This window comes from Fundulus heteroclitus, chromosome 14 (genome assembly GCF_011125445.2).
Source record: "Fundulus heteroclitus isolate FHET01 chromosome 14, MU-UCD_Fhet_4.1, whole genome shotgun sequence".
Classification (NCBI taxonomy): domain Eukaryota; kingdom Metazoa; phylum Chordata; class Actinopteri; order Cyprinodontiformes; family Fundulidae; genus Fundulus; species Fundulus heteroclitus.
This window is the reverse complement of record NC_046374.1, coordinates 7,419,991-7,438,503: the sequence shown is the minus strand read 5'-3', so window position 1 is coordinate 7,438,503 and position 18,513 is coordinate 7,419,991. Positions and strand designations below refer to the sequence as shown.

The 18,513-nt window shown below is 47.1% G+C and overlaps 2 protein-coding genes across 2 annotated transcripts; one reads left to right on the top strand and one right to left on the bottom strand.

Annotated features, from left to right (window-relative positions):
- The first annotated feature begins 9,030 nt into the window (after positions 1 to 9,030).
- On the top strand, positions 9,031 to 13,845 carry LOC105925541 (RNA-binding protein 4B-like). Its single transcript, XM_036146205.1, has 4 exons — positions 9,031 to 9,137; positions 9,634 to 10,061; positions 10,139 to 10,774; positions 11,092 to 13,845. Exons 2-3 carry the CDS (start codon positions 9,653 to 9,655, stop codon positions 10,750 to 10,752), a joined length of 1,023 nt encoding a protein of 340 aa, XP_036002098.1. The 5' UTR covers positions 9,031 to 9,137; positions 9,634 to 9,652; the 3' UTR covers positions 10,753 to 10,774; positions 11,092 to 13,845.
- A 1,119-nt stretch (positions 13,846 to 14,964) lies between these two features.
- On the bottom strand, positions 14,965 to 17,321 carry tifa (TRAF interacting protein with forkhead associated domain). The gene is made up of 2 exons (XM_012861444.3): positions 17,186 to 17,321; positions 14,965 to 17,049 (listed from the first exon to the last, which is right to left on the bottom strand). Exon 2 carries the CDS (start codon positions 17,028 to 17,030, stop codon positions 16,446 to 16,448), a length of 585 nt encoding a protein of 194 aa, XP_012716898.2. The 5' UTR covers positions 17,031 to 17,049; positions 17,186 to 17,321; the 3' UTR covers positions 14,965 to 16,445.
- Positions 17,322 to 18,513: the final 1,192 nt, after the last annotated feature.

The following is an 18,513-nucleotide window of genomic DNA, read 5'->3' as shown; positions in this document are numbered from 1 at the left end:
TCTCACTTCCCCCAAAGTACCTTATGTCTGGAGTCCAGAGGCCGAGGAGGCTTTCAGTAAACTTAAGGCCCGTTTTTCCCAGGCTCCCATACTAGTTCACCCCGACCCAGCCAAACAGTTTATCTTAGAGATCGATGCCTCTAATACCGGGGTGGGAGCGGTTTTGTCCCAACAGTCGGAGGTAGACTGTAAGTTGCACCCTTGTGCGTTCTTCTCCCGTCGTTTATCACCAGCAGAGCAGAACTATGATGTAGGTGATCGTGAGCTACTAGCTATTAAACTAGCGTTGGAGGAGTGGCGGCACTGGTTAGAGGGATCCGAGCAGCCCATCATAATATGGACAGATCACAAGAACCTCTCCTATCTGCAGTCAGCCCGTCGACTCAACTCTAGACAGGCCCGTTGGTCTTTGTTTTTCTCTCGATTCAACCTCACCATCACCTACAGACCCGGCTCCAGAAATGTCAAGCCTGATGCACTGTCCCGTCTGTTTACATCTTCTGAACAAGAGAGGGAGCCGGAACCGATTCTTCCTCCCACCTGTACGGTTGGAGCGCTGCATTGGGATCTGGAGGACAGAATCAGACAGGCCCAACTCTTAGACCCGGACCCAGGTACAGGGCCACCTGGGCTTAAGTACGTTCCCCAGTCTGTTCGTCCTGAGGTTCTACGTTGGAGTCATGACACGAAGTTTTCCGCCCATCCGGGCATTTTTAGAACCCAGTCCCAGGTCTCCCGGCGGTTCTGGTGGCCTTCATGGACTAAGGATGTTCGAGAATATGTTCTCGCCTGCCCCGTTTGCGCCCAGAATAAGTCTTCTACGCAGCCACCTTCCGGTTTGTTAAATCCTCTACCCATCCCCAGACGTCCATGGTCCCACATAGCGATTGATTTCGTTACCGGTCTCCCCTTGTCCCAAGGTATGTCAACTATCTTGACGGTAGTTGATCGGTTTTCTAAGTCCTGTCATCTTATTCCCATCCGCAAATTACCCAACGCTCTCCAGACAGCTCAGCTTCTTATCAGACATGTGTTCAGACTTCACGGTATCCCTGTTGATATCCTCTCTGACCGGGGTCCTCAGTTTATCTCCCAGGTCTGGCGGCACTTTTGCTCTGCTCTGGGTGCCCGTTATACACTCACCTCTGGATATCATCCTCAGACTAATGGCCAAACTGAACGCATGAACCAGCAACTAGAGACTACTCTCCGCTGCCTGACGTCATCTTCACCCTCCGACTGGAACAAGTTTTTGCCCTGGGTGGAGTATGCCCTTAATTCACACATCACCTCAGCTACTGGACGTTCACCTTTTGAGGTTGCTTTGGGATATCAGCCTCCACTTCTACCCACAGAGGAACTCAGGATTCCCTTCACCTCCGTAAACGACTACATTGCTCGCTGCCAGGACATCTGGAGATCAACCATCACTGCCCTCACTCGCACCGCAGAGCGGAGCAAGAGGTTTGCCGACCAGCACCGCCGACCAGCTCCTCAGTATCGCCCCGGTCAGAAGGTTTGGTTATCTTCCAGAGACGTTTTGTCCAATCCATCCGCTAAGAAGCTTGCTCCCCGGTTCACTGGTCCCTATGAGATAGAGACAGTGATTAACCCGAGCACCGTCCGTTTACGTTTGCCCCCTCACTCCCGAGTACACCCTACTTTTCATGTGTCCCAGATCAAGCCCGTTTTGGACAGCAACTTGTGCCCTCCTTCCGGACCCCCTCCACCCTCCCAGGACAGTCAGAACCCTCGGGTTCTCAGGGTTGTGGATGCCCGTCGGCGAGGTAGGGGTCACCAATACCTCGTCGACTGGGAGGGTTGTAGCTCTGAGGAGCGCTCGTGGGTTTCCGCAGCTACTATCTTGAATAAGGACTTGATTTCAGATTTTTGGGCTACTCAGCCCAGCACCTCTTCGTCTGGGCCGCCAGGAGGCGGCCGTTGAGGGGGGGGGTAGTGTCAGGATTCTCTGTGCTGCTCTACTCTAACTCTATTCCACAGGTGTGTCTGGTTGGCTGAGGAGGCGTGGCCCACACCTGCAGCTCGTTGCAGGCGGCTTCCTCTGGCTTCTTAAGCAGAGCGCTGACAGATGGAAGACGCCAGAGCCTTAACCAGTCGTGGTACGACGTGGCCTCTGTCCCTACGCTCGGACACCAGCTTGTGAGTTTTTGCTCTTCGTTTTTTGACTAATTTTTGGATCTCTGTTTGCCTCAGATTTTTGTGCTTGGATGCACTCACCCGTCTTGACGTCTCGTTCCGAAGAAACAGACCAGCAGAACCGCCTGCTCAGATTTTGCTCTGGCGCTCCCCTCATACTTCCTGGATGTTACCCAGCGAGGCCTGAGTTCCCCTCTCCCGGTTCCTGCTGGTTCTGCATTCACTCTGGTCAATCCATCTGTCAACCGTTGCCGACGAGGTTCGCTCAGGATCCCTCGCCAGTTACATCAGCCGCCCTCAGCCACCAGCCGCCTAACTCCAGCTGAGTAGAAACATAGAGTATTCCCGACGCTACTTCTTCCCGGTTAGGTCCGCCCGGCTAAATGGTAAGCAGCGCACTTCTAGCAATTCCCCTGGTTCAACTTTCAGAGTTTCTGACTTCCTCTTTCTTACAGACTCGCCAGCCTTGACGTTCTGACCCAGCCGACTCACCCGTAGTCCCGTCCTTAGATCTGCCTGTTTCTTAAAATAAACATCTTAAACTGTGCTTTGCCTCCCGATCGTATCTGCATGTGGACTCGTCACCTGAAAACCATGACAGAAGAAGGCTCTGGCCACCAAAGTCCAGCGGATACGTTCGGGCGGCAGTTAGCCGCACAGCAAGAGCAGATGCAGTCGCTAGGTTTAGCCGTAAATTCAACACAGGAGCAGCTTCATAGATTAGCCGCTCAGTTTAGCCAGCTCATGGACACAGTTACTTCCGCGATGACGTCGCCTGTCACTCAAAACATTAGCACCCCGCCTCCCGTCGCTCCGAGCACTGATAATCAGCTTTGGGCTCCGCCACTTGAGGGCGCGTCACCTAGTCCGGATAAATTCTCTGGTGACCATGGGAGTTGCGGAGGTTTCCTTTTTCAGTGTAAACTGGTGTTTAACCGATCCCCCCAGACTTTCGCCTCAGATGAGGTTAAGATATCTTATGTATTACGACTCCTAACAGGTAAGGCACTTAGTTGGGCTGAGGCTCGATTCCCAGATTGTCAGTCATTCGGGGTTACTTTTCAGGAATTCGTTACCGAGTTTAAGACTATTTTTTCGCCCGAGTTAGATTCGGCTCACCAGTCTCGTCATCTCCTTTCGTTAAGACAGCGCGGTCGACGCGTATCTGACTTCTCAGTGGAGTTTCGTACGGTTGCCGCAGCGGCGGATTGGCAACCAAGACCGTTAAAGGCAGTATTTTTTCAGGCTCTTGATGAGTCCCTTAAGGATGAATTAGCCCGGGTGGAGGAACCCGGGGATTTTGAGGATTTTGTGGCGCTAGCCATCCGGTTGGATACCCGGCTACGTAGTCGGAGCCGAGTTAGACCGAACCAAGTCATGCGATCATCCACCTCTTCCACGCTCACCCATAGGGAACCGCGGTCCGCTCCATCACCTCCCGAACCCATGCAGTTGGGCCAGGTTGGTTTAACCAATAAGGAGCGTCAACAGCGCTTCGCGGGCAACTTATGTCTATACTGTGGAGGGGGAGGTCATTTCCTTAAGGATTGTCCGGTTCGGCCAAAAGATCCAGTCCACCGTTCGTAACGGGGAGAACGGTGGACGTTAATAGTTCTAGCCCCCGAGTAGTTAATAAGGCGCCATCTCCTTCTCGCTTACATTTACCAGTGACGTTAATGTTTGATCAAGATACTTTCGATGTCTCGGCTCTAGTTGATTCCGGTTCGGACTTCAACCTAATTGACCAAACCGTAGTGGATCAGCTTCGTGTGCCGGTCGAACCTTTACCCGAGCCTCTCCGGGTGTCGTCTTTGGATGGGCAGAGTTTAACCTTAATCACCCATCGCACTCGACCTCTAGTAGTGATAGTTTCGGGTAACCACCGGGAACAACTTTCGTTTTTCGTGTTCCCTGTAAAGCGTTCACCCGTTGTTTTGGGTTTAGCCTGGTTAAGTGTCCATAGCCCGCAGTTTAACTGGACCGAGTCCCGATTAGAATCTTGGTCTCCAGCTTGTCATTCTCGTTGCTTACAGTCCGCTCGCCCTGTATCTGTTACCCCTTCCCCTGAGACAGAATCTGGGGACGTTATTGACCTATCGCTAGTTCCGGAGGAATACCACGATCTTCAGAGAGTATTCAGTAAGACTCAGGCTTGTTCTCTTCCCCCACATCGCCCTTACGATTGCGCTATTGACCTTTTGCCTGGGGCTCCACTACCGGTGAGTCGGCTCTACAACATCTCCAGGTCAGAACGTCAAGCGCTCGAGAAGTATATAGGGGAATCTCTAGCTACGGGGTTAATCCGTCCTTCATCCTCCCCATTGGGCGCCGGTTTTTTTTTTCGTTGGAAAGAAGGATGGAACCCTTCGACCATGTATCGATTATCGAGGGCTTAACCAAATAACCGTTAAGAACAAGTACCCGCTCCCTCTATTATCCTCAGCCCTCGAACCAGTCCAGAATGCTAAGATCTTCACTAAACTTGATCTGCGCAACGCTTATCATTTGGTTCGGGTGAGACAGGGGGATGAGTGGAAGACGGCCTTTAAGACCCCGCTAGGTCACTTTGAATACTTAGTCATGCCTTTTGGTTTGTGCAATGCCCCGGCAGTTTTTCAAGCATTAGTGAACGATGTCCTTAGGGATTTTCTGAATGTTTTTGTTTTCGTCTATCTTGACGATATCCTGATTTACTCTCGTGACCTAGAACAACATAAACAACACGTCCGTCTTGTTCTCCAGCGATTATTAGAGAATCGCTTATTTGTTAAGGCCGAGAAGTGTGATTTTCACCAGTCTTCTGTTTCCTTTCTTGGTCTGATTTTAGAGGGCGGACAGGTGAAGTCTGATCCGGAAAAGATAAGGGCAGTGGTGGAATGGCCTGTTCCTGAGTCGCGCAAACAGCTCCAACGCTTTCTTGGTTTCGCTAACTTCTATCGGCGCTTTATCAGGAACTATAGTCAGGTAGCATCTCCTTTACATGCTCTCACTTCCCCCAAAGTACCTTATGTCTGGAGTCCAGAGGCCGAGGAGGCTTTCAGTAAACTTAAGGCCCGTTTTTCCCAGGCTCCCATACTAGTTCACCCCGACCCAGCCAAACAGTTTATCTTAGAGATCGATGCCTCTAATACCGGGGTGGGAGCGGTTTTGTCCCAACAGTCGGAGGTAGACTGTAAGTTGCACCCTTGTGCGTTCTTCTCCCGTCGTTTATCACCAGCAGAGCAGAACTATGATGTAGGTGATCGTGAGCTACTAGCTATTAAACTAGCGTTGGAGGAGTGGCGGCACTGGTTAGAGGGATCCGAGCAGCCCATCATAATATGGACAGATCACAAGAACCTCTCCTATCTGCAGTCAGCCCGTCGACTCAACTCTAGACAGGCCCGTTGGTCTTTGTTTTTCTCTCGATTCAACCTCACCATCACCTACAGACCCGGCTCCAGAAATGTCAAGCCTGATGCACTGTCCCGTCTGTTTACATCTTCTGAACAAGAGAGGGAGCCGGAACCGATTCTTCCTCCCACCTGTACGGTTGGAGCGCTGCATTGGGATCTGGAGGACAGAATCAGACAGGCCCAACTCTTAGACCCGGACCCAGGTACAGGGCCACCTGGGCTTAAGTACGTTCCCCAGTCTGTTCGTCCTGAGGTTCTACGTTGGAGTCATGACACGAAGTTTTCCGCCCATCCGGGCATTTTTAGAACCCAGTCCCAGGTCTCCCGGCGGTTCTGGTGGCCTTCATGGACTAAGGATGTTCGAGAATATGTTCTCGCCTGCCCCGTTTGCGCCCAGAATAAGTCTTCTACGCAGCCACCTTCCGGTTTGTTAAATCCTCTACCCATCCCCAGACGTCCATGGTCCCACATAGCGATTGATTTCGTTACCGGTCTCCCCTTGTCCCAAGGTATGTCAACTATCTTGACGGTAGTTGATCGGTTTTCTAAGTCCTGTCATCTTATTCCCATCCGCAAATTACCCAACGCTCTCCAGACAGCTCAGCTTCTTATCAGACATGTGTTCAGACTTCACGGTATCCCTGTTGATATCCTCTCTGACCGGGGTCCTCAGTTTATCTCCCAGGTCTGGCGGCACTTTTGCTCTGCTCTGGGTGCCCGTTATACACTCACCTCTGGATATCATCCTCAGACTAATGGCCAAACTGAACGCATGAACCAGCAACTAGAGACTACTCTCCGCTGCCTGACGTCATCTTCACCCTCCGACTGGAACAAGTTTTTGCCCTGGGTGGAGTATGCCCTTAATTCACACATCACCTCAGCTACTGGACGTTCACCTTTTGAGGTTGCTTTGGGATATCAGCCTCCACTTCTACCCACAGAGGAACTCAGGATTCCCTTCACCTCCGTAAACGACTACATTGCTCGCTGCCAGGACATCTGGAGATCAACCATCACTGCCCTCACTCGCACCGCAGAGCGGAGCAAGAGGTTTGCCGACCAGCACCGCCGACCAGCTCCTCAGTATCGCCCCGGTCAGAAGGTTTGGTTATCTTCCAGAGACGTTTTGTCCAATCCATCCGCTAAGAAGCTTGCTCCCCGGTTCACTGGTCCCTATGAGATAGAGACAGTGATTAACCCGAGCACCGTCCGTTTACGTTTGCCCCCTCACTCCCGAGTACACCCTACTTTTCATGTGTCCCAGATCAAGCCCGTTTTGGACAGCAACTTGTGCCCTCCTTCCGGACCCCCTCCACCCTCCCAGGACAGTCAGAACCCTCGGGTTCTCAGGGTTGTGGATGCCCGTCGGCGAGGTAGGGGTCACCAATACCTCGTCGACTGGGAGGGTTGTAGCTCTGAGGAGCGCTCGTGGGTTTCCGCAGCTACTATCTTGAATAAGGACTTGATTTCAGATTTTTGGGCTACTCAGCCCAGCACCTCTTCGTCTGGGCCGCCAGGAGGCGGCCGTTGAGGGGGGGGGTAGTGTCAGGATTCTCTGTGCTGCTCTACTCTAACTCTATTCCACAGGTGTGTCTGGTTGGCTGAGGAGGCGTGGCCCACACCTGCAGCTCGTTGCAGGCGGCTTCCTCTGGCTTCTTAAGCAGAGCGCTGACAGATGGAAGACGCCAGAGCCTTAACCAGTCGTGGTACGACGTGGCCTCTGTCCCTACGCTCGGACACCAGCTTGTGAGTTTTTGCTCTTCGTTTTTTGACTAATTTTTGGATCTCTGTTTGCCTCAGATTTTTGTGCTTGGATGCACTCACCCGTCTTGACGTCTCGTTCCGAAGAAACAGACCAGCAGAACCGCCTGCTCAGATTTTGCTCTGGCGCTCCCCTCATACTTCCTGGATGTTACCCAGCGAGGCCTGAGTTCCCCTCTCCCGGTTCCTGCTGGTTCTGCATTCACTCTGGTCAATCCATCTGTCAACCGTTGCCGACGAGGTTCGCTCAGGATCCCTCGCCAGTTACATCAGCCGCCCTCAGCCACCAGCCGCCTAACTCCAGCTGAGTAGAAACATAGAGTATTCCCGACGCTACTTCTTCCCGGTTAGGTCCGCCCGGCTAAATGGTAAGCAGCGCACTTCTAGCAATTCCCCTGGTTCAACTTTCAGAGTTTCTGACTTCCTCTTTCTTACAGACTCGCCAGCCTTGACGTTCTGACCCAGCCGACTCACCCGTAGTCCCGTCCTTAGATCTGCCTGTTTCTTAAAATAAACATCTTAAACTGTGCTTTGCCTCCCGATCGTATCTGCATGTGGGCTCGTCACCTGAAAACCATGACACATACAACATTGCGTTTGATAACTGGAGCAATAAGGACAACTTCAACATCAGCTTTACAGGTGGAGGTGGATGAAATGCCGTTAAATTACTGGGTTAATTTGCAAGGACACAATCAAAGCCATCCTACACAGGTAACTTTACATTCCTGCAGTGAGAAAGAAAGAGTTGATAATAAGTCATTTGGTTAGAAAAAATTTCAGAAAGCAACCGAATTAGGGTTAAATCCTTTAAACATTAGTCCAACAGTACCATTATCAATAACACCACCATGGATTTTACCTCAAATAATAGTAGATTTAACAATATTGGAAAAGAAAAATAGAGATAAAATGTATGTATGTAATTCTATAGTAGTGGAGGAATATACAGAACAGAATTATGTAAACATTTATACGGATGCATCAAAATGTCAATTAGGACAAACCTGAGTAGGTGTAATAATTCCAGAGTTTAAACTGCATATAGGGAGGAAATTAAATGAAGGATTATCTGTTTATACGGCAGAAATGATTGTATTGTTAGTTGCTTTAGAATGGATTGAGGAAGTGAGACCATTAAGAGCTGTCATATGTTCAGATTCAAGTTCATCATTGATCAGTTTACAAAGAAATCATTCAGAAAGCTGTCCAGATATCTTATTAGAAATTCAGCAAATATTATATAATATTCAGATGATGGGGTTAACAGTAGTGTTTCTTTGGGTTCCTGCACATATAGGAGTGAAAGGTAATGAAATGGCTGATAAGAATGCAAAAGAGTCGATAAACAAAAGTGAGAGTGATATAAGAATCGACATGAGTAAATCAGAGGTTAAAAGTATTATTAAAAGGAAGATGGCTTTACAGAATACAAAGAAAGGTAGGGGAAGTTTGAGGGAAAATTGGGAGGAACAGAATATAAGAAAGGATAATAAGACTATGGTTGGGACAAACAGGACTTAATTCAACGTTACAGTTAATGGGAAAACATGAACCAGGAAGTTGCAATGTATGTGGGGAATTTGAAATGATAAAACATGTTATGTATAACCGTAGGAAATAGTTGTTTGTCAACCGTCAATAAACTCTAGACGAAGAAGAAGAACCCTTTCACTTCAGCACATGCTTCCGCATCCCGCACTCTAGGTGGCAGTGTGGTGCCATATTTTGAGCGTAGTCCTGGTGACGTAGTTATCCGGAAGTCGGTTGGTAGAATTCTCCAGAAATCTGCTCCATTTCTGTGCAGCTCGTCTCTGAAATGTAAGTGGAGTGTCTATGGATTTTATCAATAGTTTATGGTTTTATTTCCGTCTTATTTTTGTTAGAATTGCATTTTGCGTTGAGCTACGGTGCTCAGCGGGTGCGCTCGGCTCCTCCGACATGTCGGTTCATTGTAGTTGAAAGCGAGCTAATAGCTCGAGCTAGTTGATATTGTCTCGCGACGACCTGAAGCTGCAGTCCCTGTCCCAGTTGATAGCCCTAGAAATTGCGCCCCATGGGGTTGCGTTTAGAATTTAAAATAACATATTTGTTGCGTTTATGTCATTTATTGTGCGTTATTTGTTTTATTGAACCCGTTTCCATCACATTCTAGTGGTTGGAGCAGGCCGCTTGAGTCAGAGCAGCCGCAAGCACCCTGGTTTGAATGCAGGACACATTTCATTGGAATGCATGTTGCAATGATAAACAAAGATTATTGATATGACTATTATTGTTATTAACTTGGTTCTCGATGTTATCTTTTTGTCTTTGTCAGTTGAAAAAGATCCTCAGCAATGGTGAAGATTTTTGTGGGGAACCTTCCCCGGGAAGCCACCGAGGATGAAATCAAGGAGCTGTTTGCCGAGTACGGCAAGGTCACCGAGTGCGCCATCATTAAAAACTTCGCCTTCGTCCACATGGAGGACCGCAAGGCGGCCACCAAAGCCATCAAGACCCTTCACCTGCACAAAATGCACGGCACGCCGATCAACGTCGAGGCCAGTCACGGGAAGAACCAGGGCCCGGTCAAGCTGCACGTCGCCAACGTGGAGAAGGGCTCCGATGACGAGCTCCGCGCTCTGTTTGAAGAGTACGGCACGGTCACGGAGTGCGCGATAGTCAAGAACTTTGCCTTTGTGCACATGCCCAATTATGACGAGGCCATGGATGCGATGAACGGACTCGATAACTCAGAGTTTCAAGGTGGGAGCATAATATGGGACATGCATCGATGAACTCGTACACTAAAACGTAACCTGTGATATTTCTCTTTTCCCCAGACAAACGCATCCATGTTCAAGTTTCTAAGAGTCGACCTAGATATGAAGAAGGCGAAGAGTACCCACCTCCTCCCCCAGACAGGGGGGGCTACTGGCCTCCCCACTACCCAGGAGAGCGACCCGAGCCTCCCCCACCCGGCTACATGAGGCCTCGCCCCATGCCCCCGGGTTACCCGGCTCCTCCGCTGCCGCCTCCTCCCCCCAGGCGGGCTGTTTATCCAGAGCGGCCCTATGAGGGTGAAAGGGAGAGATACAATATGGTAGATTACTATGAGAAGTACAGAGCCCGTCCGTACGGCATCCCCCCCTACGAACAGCACCGTGCTATTCCCCCACCTCCTCCGCCCCCGCCCTCAGCTGTCGTTCGAGACCGCCTTATGACCTCCCCGCTTGATCCATACGAGCGTCGGCCCCTCCCGCCTCCCCCTCCGCCTCCCCCCTCATCGTACTACGCCCGAGATCGCAGCCCTATCAGGAGGGCACCTAACACGCCGCTACCCCCTCCGCCCAGTAACGGCTATGCCTACGAGCGCTCTCCGTATGCAGTTCCACGTGCGAGGGACCCCTACGCAGACCGGCTGCCTCCGCCACCGCCTGCACGCTACGCTTACTAAGCCAGACGTCAGCATTTCGAAGGTGAGATTAGGACGGATGGGCAAAAAAAAAAAAAAAAAAAGAAGGAATAATGTATCTCGTTCTCCAATTCGTCCCGTTAGAGGCAGAGGCAGCTTTAGATTTGTTGAGGTGAAACCTGCAGTTTCGTAACACCAGTCAGTGCATGAGTGAAAATGACGGCATCAGTGAGATGTGTAAAGTATGACTTGATGCGGCAGAGAATAAATGTCCTGTCCGGAGGCCTTCATACGGGACTTAGGGTAACAAAAGTAATGGACCAACGTGCTGTTCACCCCCGGAGGCAAGTCGTTTATTTGTTTCATTTGCTCTTTTTCCAGGACCGTTGTCCGCCTGCGTCGCTGCTTCCTGATTCACGTGACGTTTTCCTCTTCCTGTCTGCGGCTGAGCGCGTTGCGCGTTCGTCTGCGGGATTCAGAAGGAATTTCTTTACGTCAATGGCTGTTTGTTTGGTTGTAGTGTTCAGGACCATTTTTTTTCTTCCTTCTGTTTTAGTGTTGAATTGTACTGTAGAGATTTTACTAGCAAAACGTCTGAATGAGGCGTCTTTTATTTAAACAGTTCCGTTTTTTTTTTTTTAAAAGCGTAATATTGTGTGTTTGACCTTTTTTTAGAAAGCAAAATAACCTCAGCATTCCTTCAAAGGCGATTTGGTTTCCACTCCAATCTCATGAAGGTTGGATAAATCGTGTGAATGTTTTTCATCAAAATCTAAACCTCTGTGGCGTTGCTGTGAAACGTAGTTGAATCAAGTGTATGAGCTGGTAGCACTGGTCATTTTAACTGCGCAATGAATACTGTGCGTTTGAAAAGTCTGTTTTTATTGTAGATAAACCATATTTCTCATTAGCTAATGTGATCACGATGCTCACTGCGCAACACCCCCCCCCCCCCCCTCTCTGTAACCGTCTGTAATTATTTACTGTTTTAAAATCTTCTGTTCCTTTAATGGAGGTTGAAACACAACCTTGTAAGAGCGTTTCGTTGATTAAAGAACGTCCTTTGTCGGATCTTGTGACACCATAGTTTTTATCTCTCATCACCGTGCCACCTGACCCTTCCCACTCAGTAAAGCGGCTTAAATAAAGTCAACTTAGAAACGTTGCATTTCCACTGTGCTCAAAGGTTTCTAAGCCAAAGCCTTTCTCTTGACCTGGGGCGAAGAACACCCCAAGTCGGCTGGAGATCTTCAGTCAGCAGGTAAGTCAAGGGAATACCAGTAAGAAAACACCTGTTTGTATTTTTACTGCTTTTGTAGGTAGGCTATCCGTTTCAAGGAATGGAACATTTCTCTTAATTATGAAGCTATACAGTTTTAGATGCTTTCTACCCTCTATGTAAGACTTAACAGATGGGTGACAAAAGAAACGGGGGTATAGATGAAGTCTTGTTCCACACCACAACAGGGCGCTCCATGCTGTTTGTCAGTATAGGGCATCAGGCATTGACTGGTTTTTGTACCTTATGAAAATCGCCACCAACGTCTTTACCTGCGGCCTCACGTTTAAAGACATGGCGACCGCACGAATGGTTTCAGGTTTACTAAACCGTGAATGAGCACGTCTCTCCCCGTCATACGTTGCAGTCATGTCTCTTGACCTGCCCTGACTTTCAAATGCAAATATGTCCATCTCGTTTTCTCTATATGGAAAAATACATCCACCTGTACAGAGGAAATCCCAAAATACGTGTTTGAGGCGCTCCTAGGGGAGTTGAAGGCAAATAAAACAACTAGTTGCACCGTTTCATCTAAAATCTGATTCTCACTGAAGGAAACATTGTGGTAGAATCCAAATACTTGCATGTATAGCACTGACCTAGTCCTCAGCTCCAGTTAGATCTTGAAAAGTCAGAAATGTGATAATCAAGCTGACTATGGATAAGGCCATCCCACACAGCTGGCCTGGCTCCACTTGGGCTCATTCAGGCCTGGTAGGTGTGTCAGCTCCCTCTGAAGTGCCCCTGCAGCAGGCAGCGGTGTGGTCAGCAGCTGTAGGCAACATGTAACCGCATCCAGCTCCTCAGCCGTCAGCTTGGAGGATGGTTCCAACAGGATTGTCCTCAGAAGAAAAGCCCCATGGTCTCTAAATGCACCATTTGCAACGTGTTTAAATGCGGTCCATGATGATCTATAGCTGCGTGACTTAGTAGACAGCTCAGGTCACCACTGATGGGAAATTGTTTTACAGAGCATGGTTTACAACGCTGTTGTTCTCCATGCTAAACTATTTTAGTTTAGTTATTGGAGCCGATCTTTTACAAACACCCAATAGATCTGATTGTTTTTGTCATTCATCTGTAAAGTTGTAAAATCTTTTCAGTAAATAAAATATGACCGTCAGTGTTCAGGGTAGGATAGAGGAAAAATAATGTGAAAATCTGATTCTGTTAGGGTAGGTGTGTCAAACTCCAGGTCTCCAGGGCCAGAGTCCTGCAACTTTTGGTGTCCCCGGTCCATCACACCTGAGTTAAATGAGCTCCTCGGCATGCAGTCCGGGTCTCCACAGTCCTGCTGATTATTTACTGTGTTGGACCAGGAAACACAAAAGTCATAGGACACCCAGCCCTGTTTTAGGGCCTTTATATTTGTCGGTGCTTCGTCTTTTCTTCCATTTGGCCAGACTTGAATAAGGTCTGCAGCGCCAGTCCTTGAATGCCGTTGTCATTCAACTGTCAGACGGTTCACTGCTCCAGCACACCTGAATCAAGCCAGTAATTAAGTCTTTTTTTTTTTAATACATAATGTATTGACTATTGTCACCCAGCATAACAAAATGTGTCTGAACAGGTTTACCAGCTACAGCTTTAAGGAGCAGGCTTTTGCAAAGGTTGCCGACGTGCCAGCAGGTAATTCAGGCGTGGTGGAGCAGGGACGGGTTCAAAGGTTGCAGGACAGGGGCTCTCCAGGTCTGAGGTTGCAGACCCGTCATTTGGAAAGATTGCCCATTTTGTTAGCCTGTTGATGAATTTCCAGAAGTGGTATTTAGTTTAATATTTATGAAGTTTCCAGAAATGTGCAATGATTTGTTTTTTTTGTTATTCTTGTCAAGGATATTAAAGTGTTCTTATCCATAGAGTGGCGTCTGTCTGATTTATATTTCATGCCGTGTTTTGGGAAAACCATAGTTGGACTTCTTGGTTATTCACATAAAACATCACAATTGAATAAAAATGTTTAAATTTATTTTGCTTTGAAAAATAGTAGGGCAGGGTTTTGAAATATTAACCCTGGGGCTGGACAATTAATCGCATTGAAAACTGAATTGCAATTAAAAAAACCAAACAAAAAAAAAAAACACAATTTCCAAATTGCAGAAATCTGCAATTTTTGGCTATGTAACAAGTTCATGAATAAGATGCGTGCCTCTAATGGGTTTAAAGTGGGTTAGCCTCCACATGGAATCTACAGCAGTGAGATAATGTCATTATTACTTGTTTTGGAGTTGATACTTTTTTTTTCACCAGAAGCATTCAGGAATCTGACCATAGCATTAGGTACTGGCCAAACTGTTAGATACATAGACTTGTGTTTGCTGGTTGCACTTTATGTTCAACAAGGATTGACTTACAGCTCACGAATAATAATATTCTGATTAATAAAAATGGTAAATTTTCTTGTTTTGAATAGTCCTTGTTTACAAACATCTTTATCTACAGGCCATTTGTGTTGTTTGTGGCTAATGCAGAGAAAAGTCTAAATTAAATTTCTCAATTATGGCCGAAATAAATCACAATTTAATGTTTTTTTCCACATAACCCTAACTAGCCATTTTTTAAAGCAAATAATCAGTGTTATTAATTTTAATATTGAGCATGTAAAAAGTAAATGGGCAAAGTCTAATATTTAATGTTAAGTGATTTGCTTATTTTAGTTACAAAGGAATTAACAGTGCCTTTTTACCATTGTTAATAGATGATCTTTAGTTGATCTACTACTTATACCTTTAGCTATAGAAATTGATTTGTTTAAATGTTGATGTGCGGTTACCAGTAAAGGCCTGTAGGGGGTGGTGTGGCTTTTTCTCAGCTACCTAAAATGCTTAAAGTTTCTCTGGTCTCAAGCGGCTGTAGTATTAATTTTCATTACAGAGTAAAATAAAATGCTGGCTGTGCAAGATCTTTAAAATGTCGTTTGAACTGTACAGAAATGTAGATTAATGTTAAACTCAACAGAACAGATCTAAAAGTAGAAAAAAAGTTAAATGGTTTATCATTCATTTCAGAGGGTCAAACAGATACGTTACATGTAGAGGGACATTTTCAGCCTGTATTTCTTGTAATTGGCATGATATTGGCTTACAGACAACGAAAACTCAACATTTAAATTGTCAGAAAATGTGAATATTCCATCAGTTCAACAACAAAAGGACATTTTACAGAAATGCCATGTTTCTGAATAGTGTGTCGATTTCTATGCACTCCTGCATGAAGTCCTGCATCCATGCAACGTGACATGGAGGCGGTCAGCCTGTGGTTCTGCTGAGGTGTTCAGGAAGCCCGGAGTGACAGCAGCCTTCAGGTTACATGGCTTGTTTGGTCTGGTGACTTATCTTCCTCTTGACAACACTCCATGGACTATGTGGGGTTCAGCTCAGGTGAATTTGCTGGCCAATCAAAAACAGGAACACCGTGGTCACTGAACCATGGTGTTCCTGTTGGTACCTTGTGGCAGTGTGAACAGTTACCAAGTCCTGCTAGAAAATGAAATCAGCATCTCCACAAAGCTTGCCAGCAGAAGGATGCAGGAAGTGCTCTAAAATGTCCTGGTAGATGGCTGTGGTGACTGGACTTCAGGAAACTCAGTGGACCAGAACCAGCAGATGACATGGCCCCCCAAACCATCACTGAATGGGGGAACTTTCACTTGGCTTTAAGCAACGTGGATTCTGAGCCTCTCTCTTCCTCCAGACTCTGGGGCCTTGATTTCCAAGTGAAATGTAGAATTGACTTTGGGCCACTGAACGACCAGTCCAGTTCTTTCTCTCCTTATTCCAGGTAAAATGTCTCTGATGTTCTGATGTTTGTCTGGTTCAGGAGTGGCTTGACACTCCTGTGTGGAGGCTCTTAATGCTCTGACTCCAGCCTCAGTCCGCTCCTTGTGAAGTGGTTCTCCCTGTTGCCTGTGCACAGTTTCCTACCATACTTCTTCCTTCCACTTCATTTTCTGTTAATATGTTTGGACACAGAACTCTGAAAGTCAGCTTCTTCAGCAAGGACCAGTCATACTGCACTTATTTCTTTCCTTGTACAATGCGAGCGCTGGAATCCGAAGTTAAATTCCCTGCTTGGACCAACAAACTTGACAAAGTTGATTGTGATTGTGACTGGACAAGAGGCAGGGCACACCCTAGACAGATCAGCAGTCCATCAAAGAGCACATTTGCGAGGCAACAGTGCTCTGAAGAATCGTACAATCTACAAATGTACAAATCTTGAATGAAAGTTTATTGCTTAAGTGTAGGATTTAGAAGTAAACTTCACATCACATTTTTTTTATAATAACAAAAGCTGTCATTTAAGACTGGTTTTATCACACTATTAGTAAACGTCAAGGTATAAAATGATTACATGATTTCATATAAAATATGGATATTCTTACTAAAATAAATCTTACTGTAACAAATGGGACAGCAATGTATATTTCCTTGACGTTTAGTCAGGTCCAGCCTGTTCATCATGAGTGATAGATGACAGTCTCATCAGTCTCCTGAGGGCTTTCCTCTCTGAGCCCAGCTGTGTTATGATTGGCCGAGCCTGTGTCCATGACAGGTGCCCTTCCCGGCTCACTGGTGCATGTCTCTCTGGACGGGGACACTGGCAGCACCTCCAGGTCCACCTCAAAGCTGGCCTTGGCCTCTCCGGACTCCCGAACGATGAGCACCTCGTACTCTCCGAAGCGGATCAGAGCCTTGTCCGGAAGGTCCATCTTCTCCAGGTGGCCCAGCGACGAGCCGTTCACCGACAGTCGCCCCCTCTGGCTCAGGTTCTGGACGCTGAAGAGGATCTCGGGGCTCTGGGGTGTACGGTAGGCGCTGAGGGCCAGCTGCTTACGGGACACCCGAGGGTCAGCCAGACAGTAGGTGCAGGCCTGGGCGTCACGGCCCAGCCTGAGAGGATCATCAGCAGAGTGTCTGCTCCTGGTCCCCAGGGGCAGCAAGCTGTAGAGACCTTTGCAGCTCTGCTGCGGGTGGTACAGCTTGATGTGGAGCAGAGTGAGGAGGTCCTCCTCTGTCTCCATCGTCTCAGACCCGTTCTTCATGAAGAGATCCTGAGCCAATCTGCCAACAGATCAGAGGAGATAAAAGGCAAACAGACGGACCATTAGAGACAACTTGACTCGAGATAGTTTCAGTTTCATACAAAATATACAAACATACGCACTGAAGGGAACTGTCACACATGTTTTAGTCTTACCTAAAAGGTAAATGTTTAAAAGTGAAGACGAGAAATTGTTTTCACCTCCACCCACAGAAAAGAAATCGATCAAAGAACGTCTCTAAGCACAGAGGGAGAAGTAAGCAACACTGCTGCTTCTGCTGCTTCTGCTTGTAAAAACAGGAAAGGCTCCTCCTAACTGCTCTGCAGCCTGTTGTCACCCCCCCCCCCCGCACCACGTGACCCTGTGAGTTATTCCAAAAATCCACCATTAGGTATTCTGTTTGTTCCAGTAGTCGTAAATCTCTCCCCCCATTTATTTTTCTTTCTTTTTTTTTTAATAAATTCAAAACAATACGTGTAAGAACAGGGCTCAGCATAACACAGAACTGCACATCAAATAGAAAATATGGTGCAACACAAGAAAAACAACAGAATAAGATTTGTGGTTATTCTATAACAGTGCTGTTAAATATAGATGCAGAGATAAGGAGTCCTGATGCTTAACAGTCCTGTTGTAGAATCAAGAGAGCAGGTTCAACTCTCCAATGGAAAAGCTCCATGATAAATTTGTGACAAGATATTTCAGGAGGAAGTTTGTCTGTGATCCATTACAAGAAAATCTTTTTATGGGCAGCACAGGCGAGGAGATCATAAAGTCTGTCAGAAACAGGGCTGGTTTTACTGTCCCTGTGTCCTAAACGCAGCGAAACAGGATCAAGGGCCAAGGTAACACCAAATGTATCGCTCGTATCTTTAAGAAACGTCCAGCCAGTACAAACGAATTGTAGAGAAGACCAAACACAACAAGTGTTTGTACCCGCCGCTGATGTGAATTTAAGACGGTTAGGAGAGGTTTGGGGGTTCATTGTGTCTTTTTTGACTGGAGATATTTTCAGTCTGTGAATAATTTTAACCAGTAAAAACCTGGCGGGATTACAAGCAGATCTACTTTCTTTTCTTGCTTCCAAATGACATCCTCAGGATAACTACGCACAGTTCAGTTTGCCATATTGGTGCAACATTGGAAGCATTGGAAGCAAATTTAGCTTTTTTTTCATTTATATATATATAAAAATCTCGAACTTGGAGGTATCCAAAAATTACCACTGGCGAGAATATATTTAGTTTGAACTAAACCAAACATGGATAAGGAGGATCCCACAAACAAATCACACGACTTTCTAATTCCTTGGCATGCCCAGATAGTCTAATCTCTATCTATCACGCCTGGATCAAAAACAGGATTTCCTTGTATTGGGGAAAGCCGAGGAGTTTGTAAAGATCTCTCCTCTTTCTTTCTTTCTCTCTAACTTAATCTAAGTCCTTACACATTTTATGTTCTTACAGGACATACATCCGAGCAA

Excerpts from the sequence above, each read along its gene's own strand:
- LOC105925541 (XM_036146205.1), top strand. The coding sequence starts at position 9,653 with ATGGTGAAGATTTTTGTGGGGAACCTTCCCCGGGAAGCCACCGAGGAT. Across the intron at positions 10,062-10,138 it reads CGATAACTCAGAGTTTCAAG|ACAAACGCATCCATGTTCAA; the intron begins GTGGGAGCATAA and ends TCTTTTCCCCAG.
- tifa (XM_012861444.3), bottom strand. The coding sequence starts at position 17,030 with ATGAAGAACGGGTCTGAGACGATGGAGACAGAGGAGGACCTCCTCACT.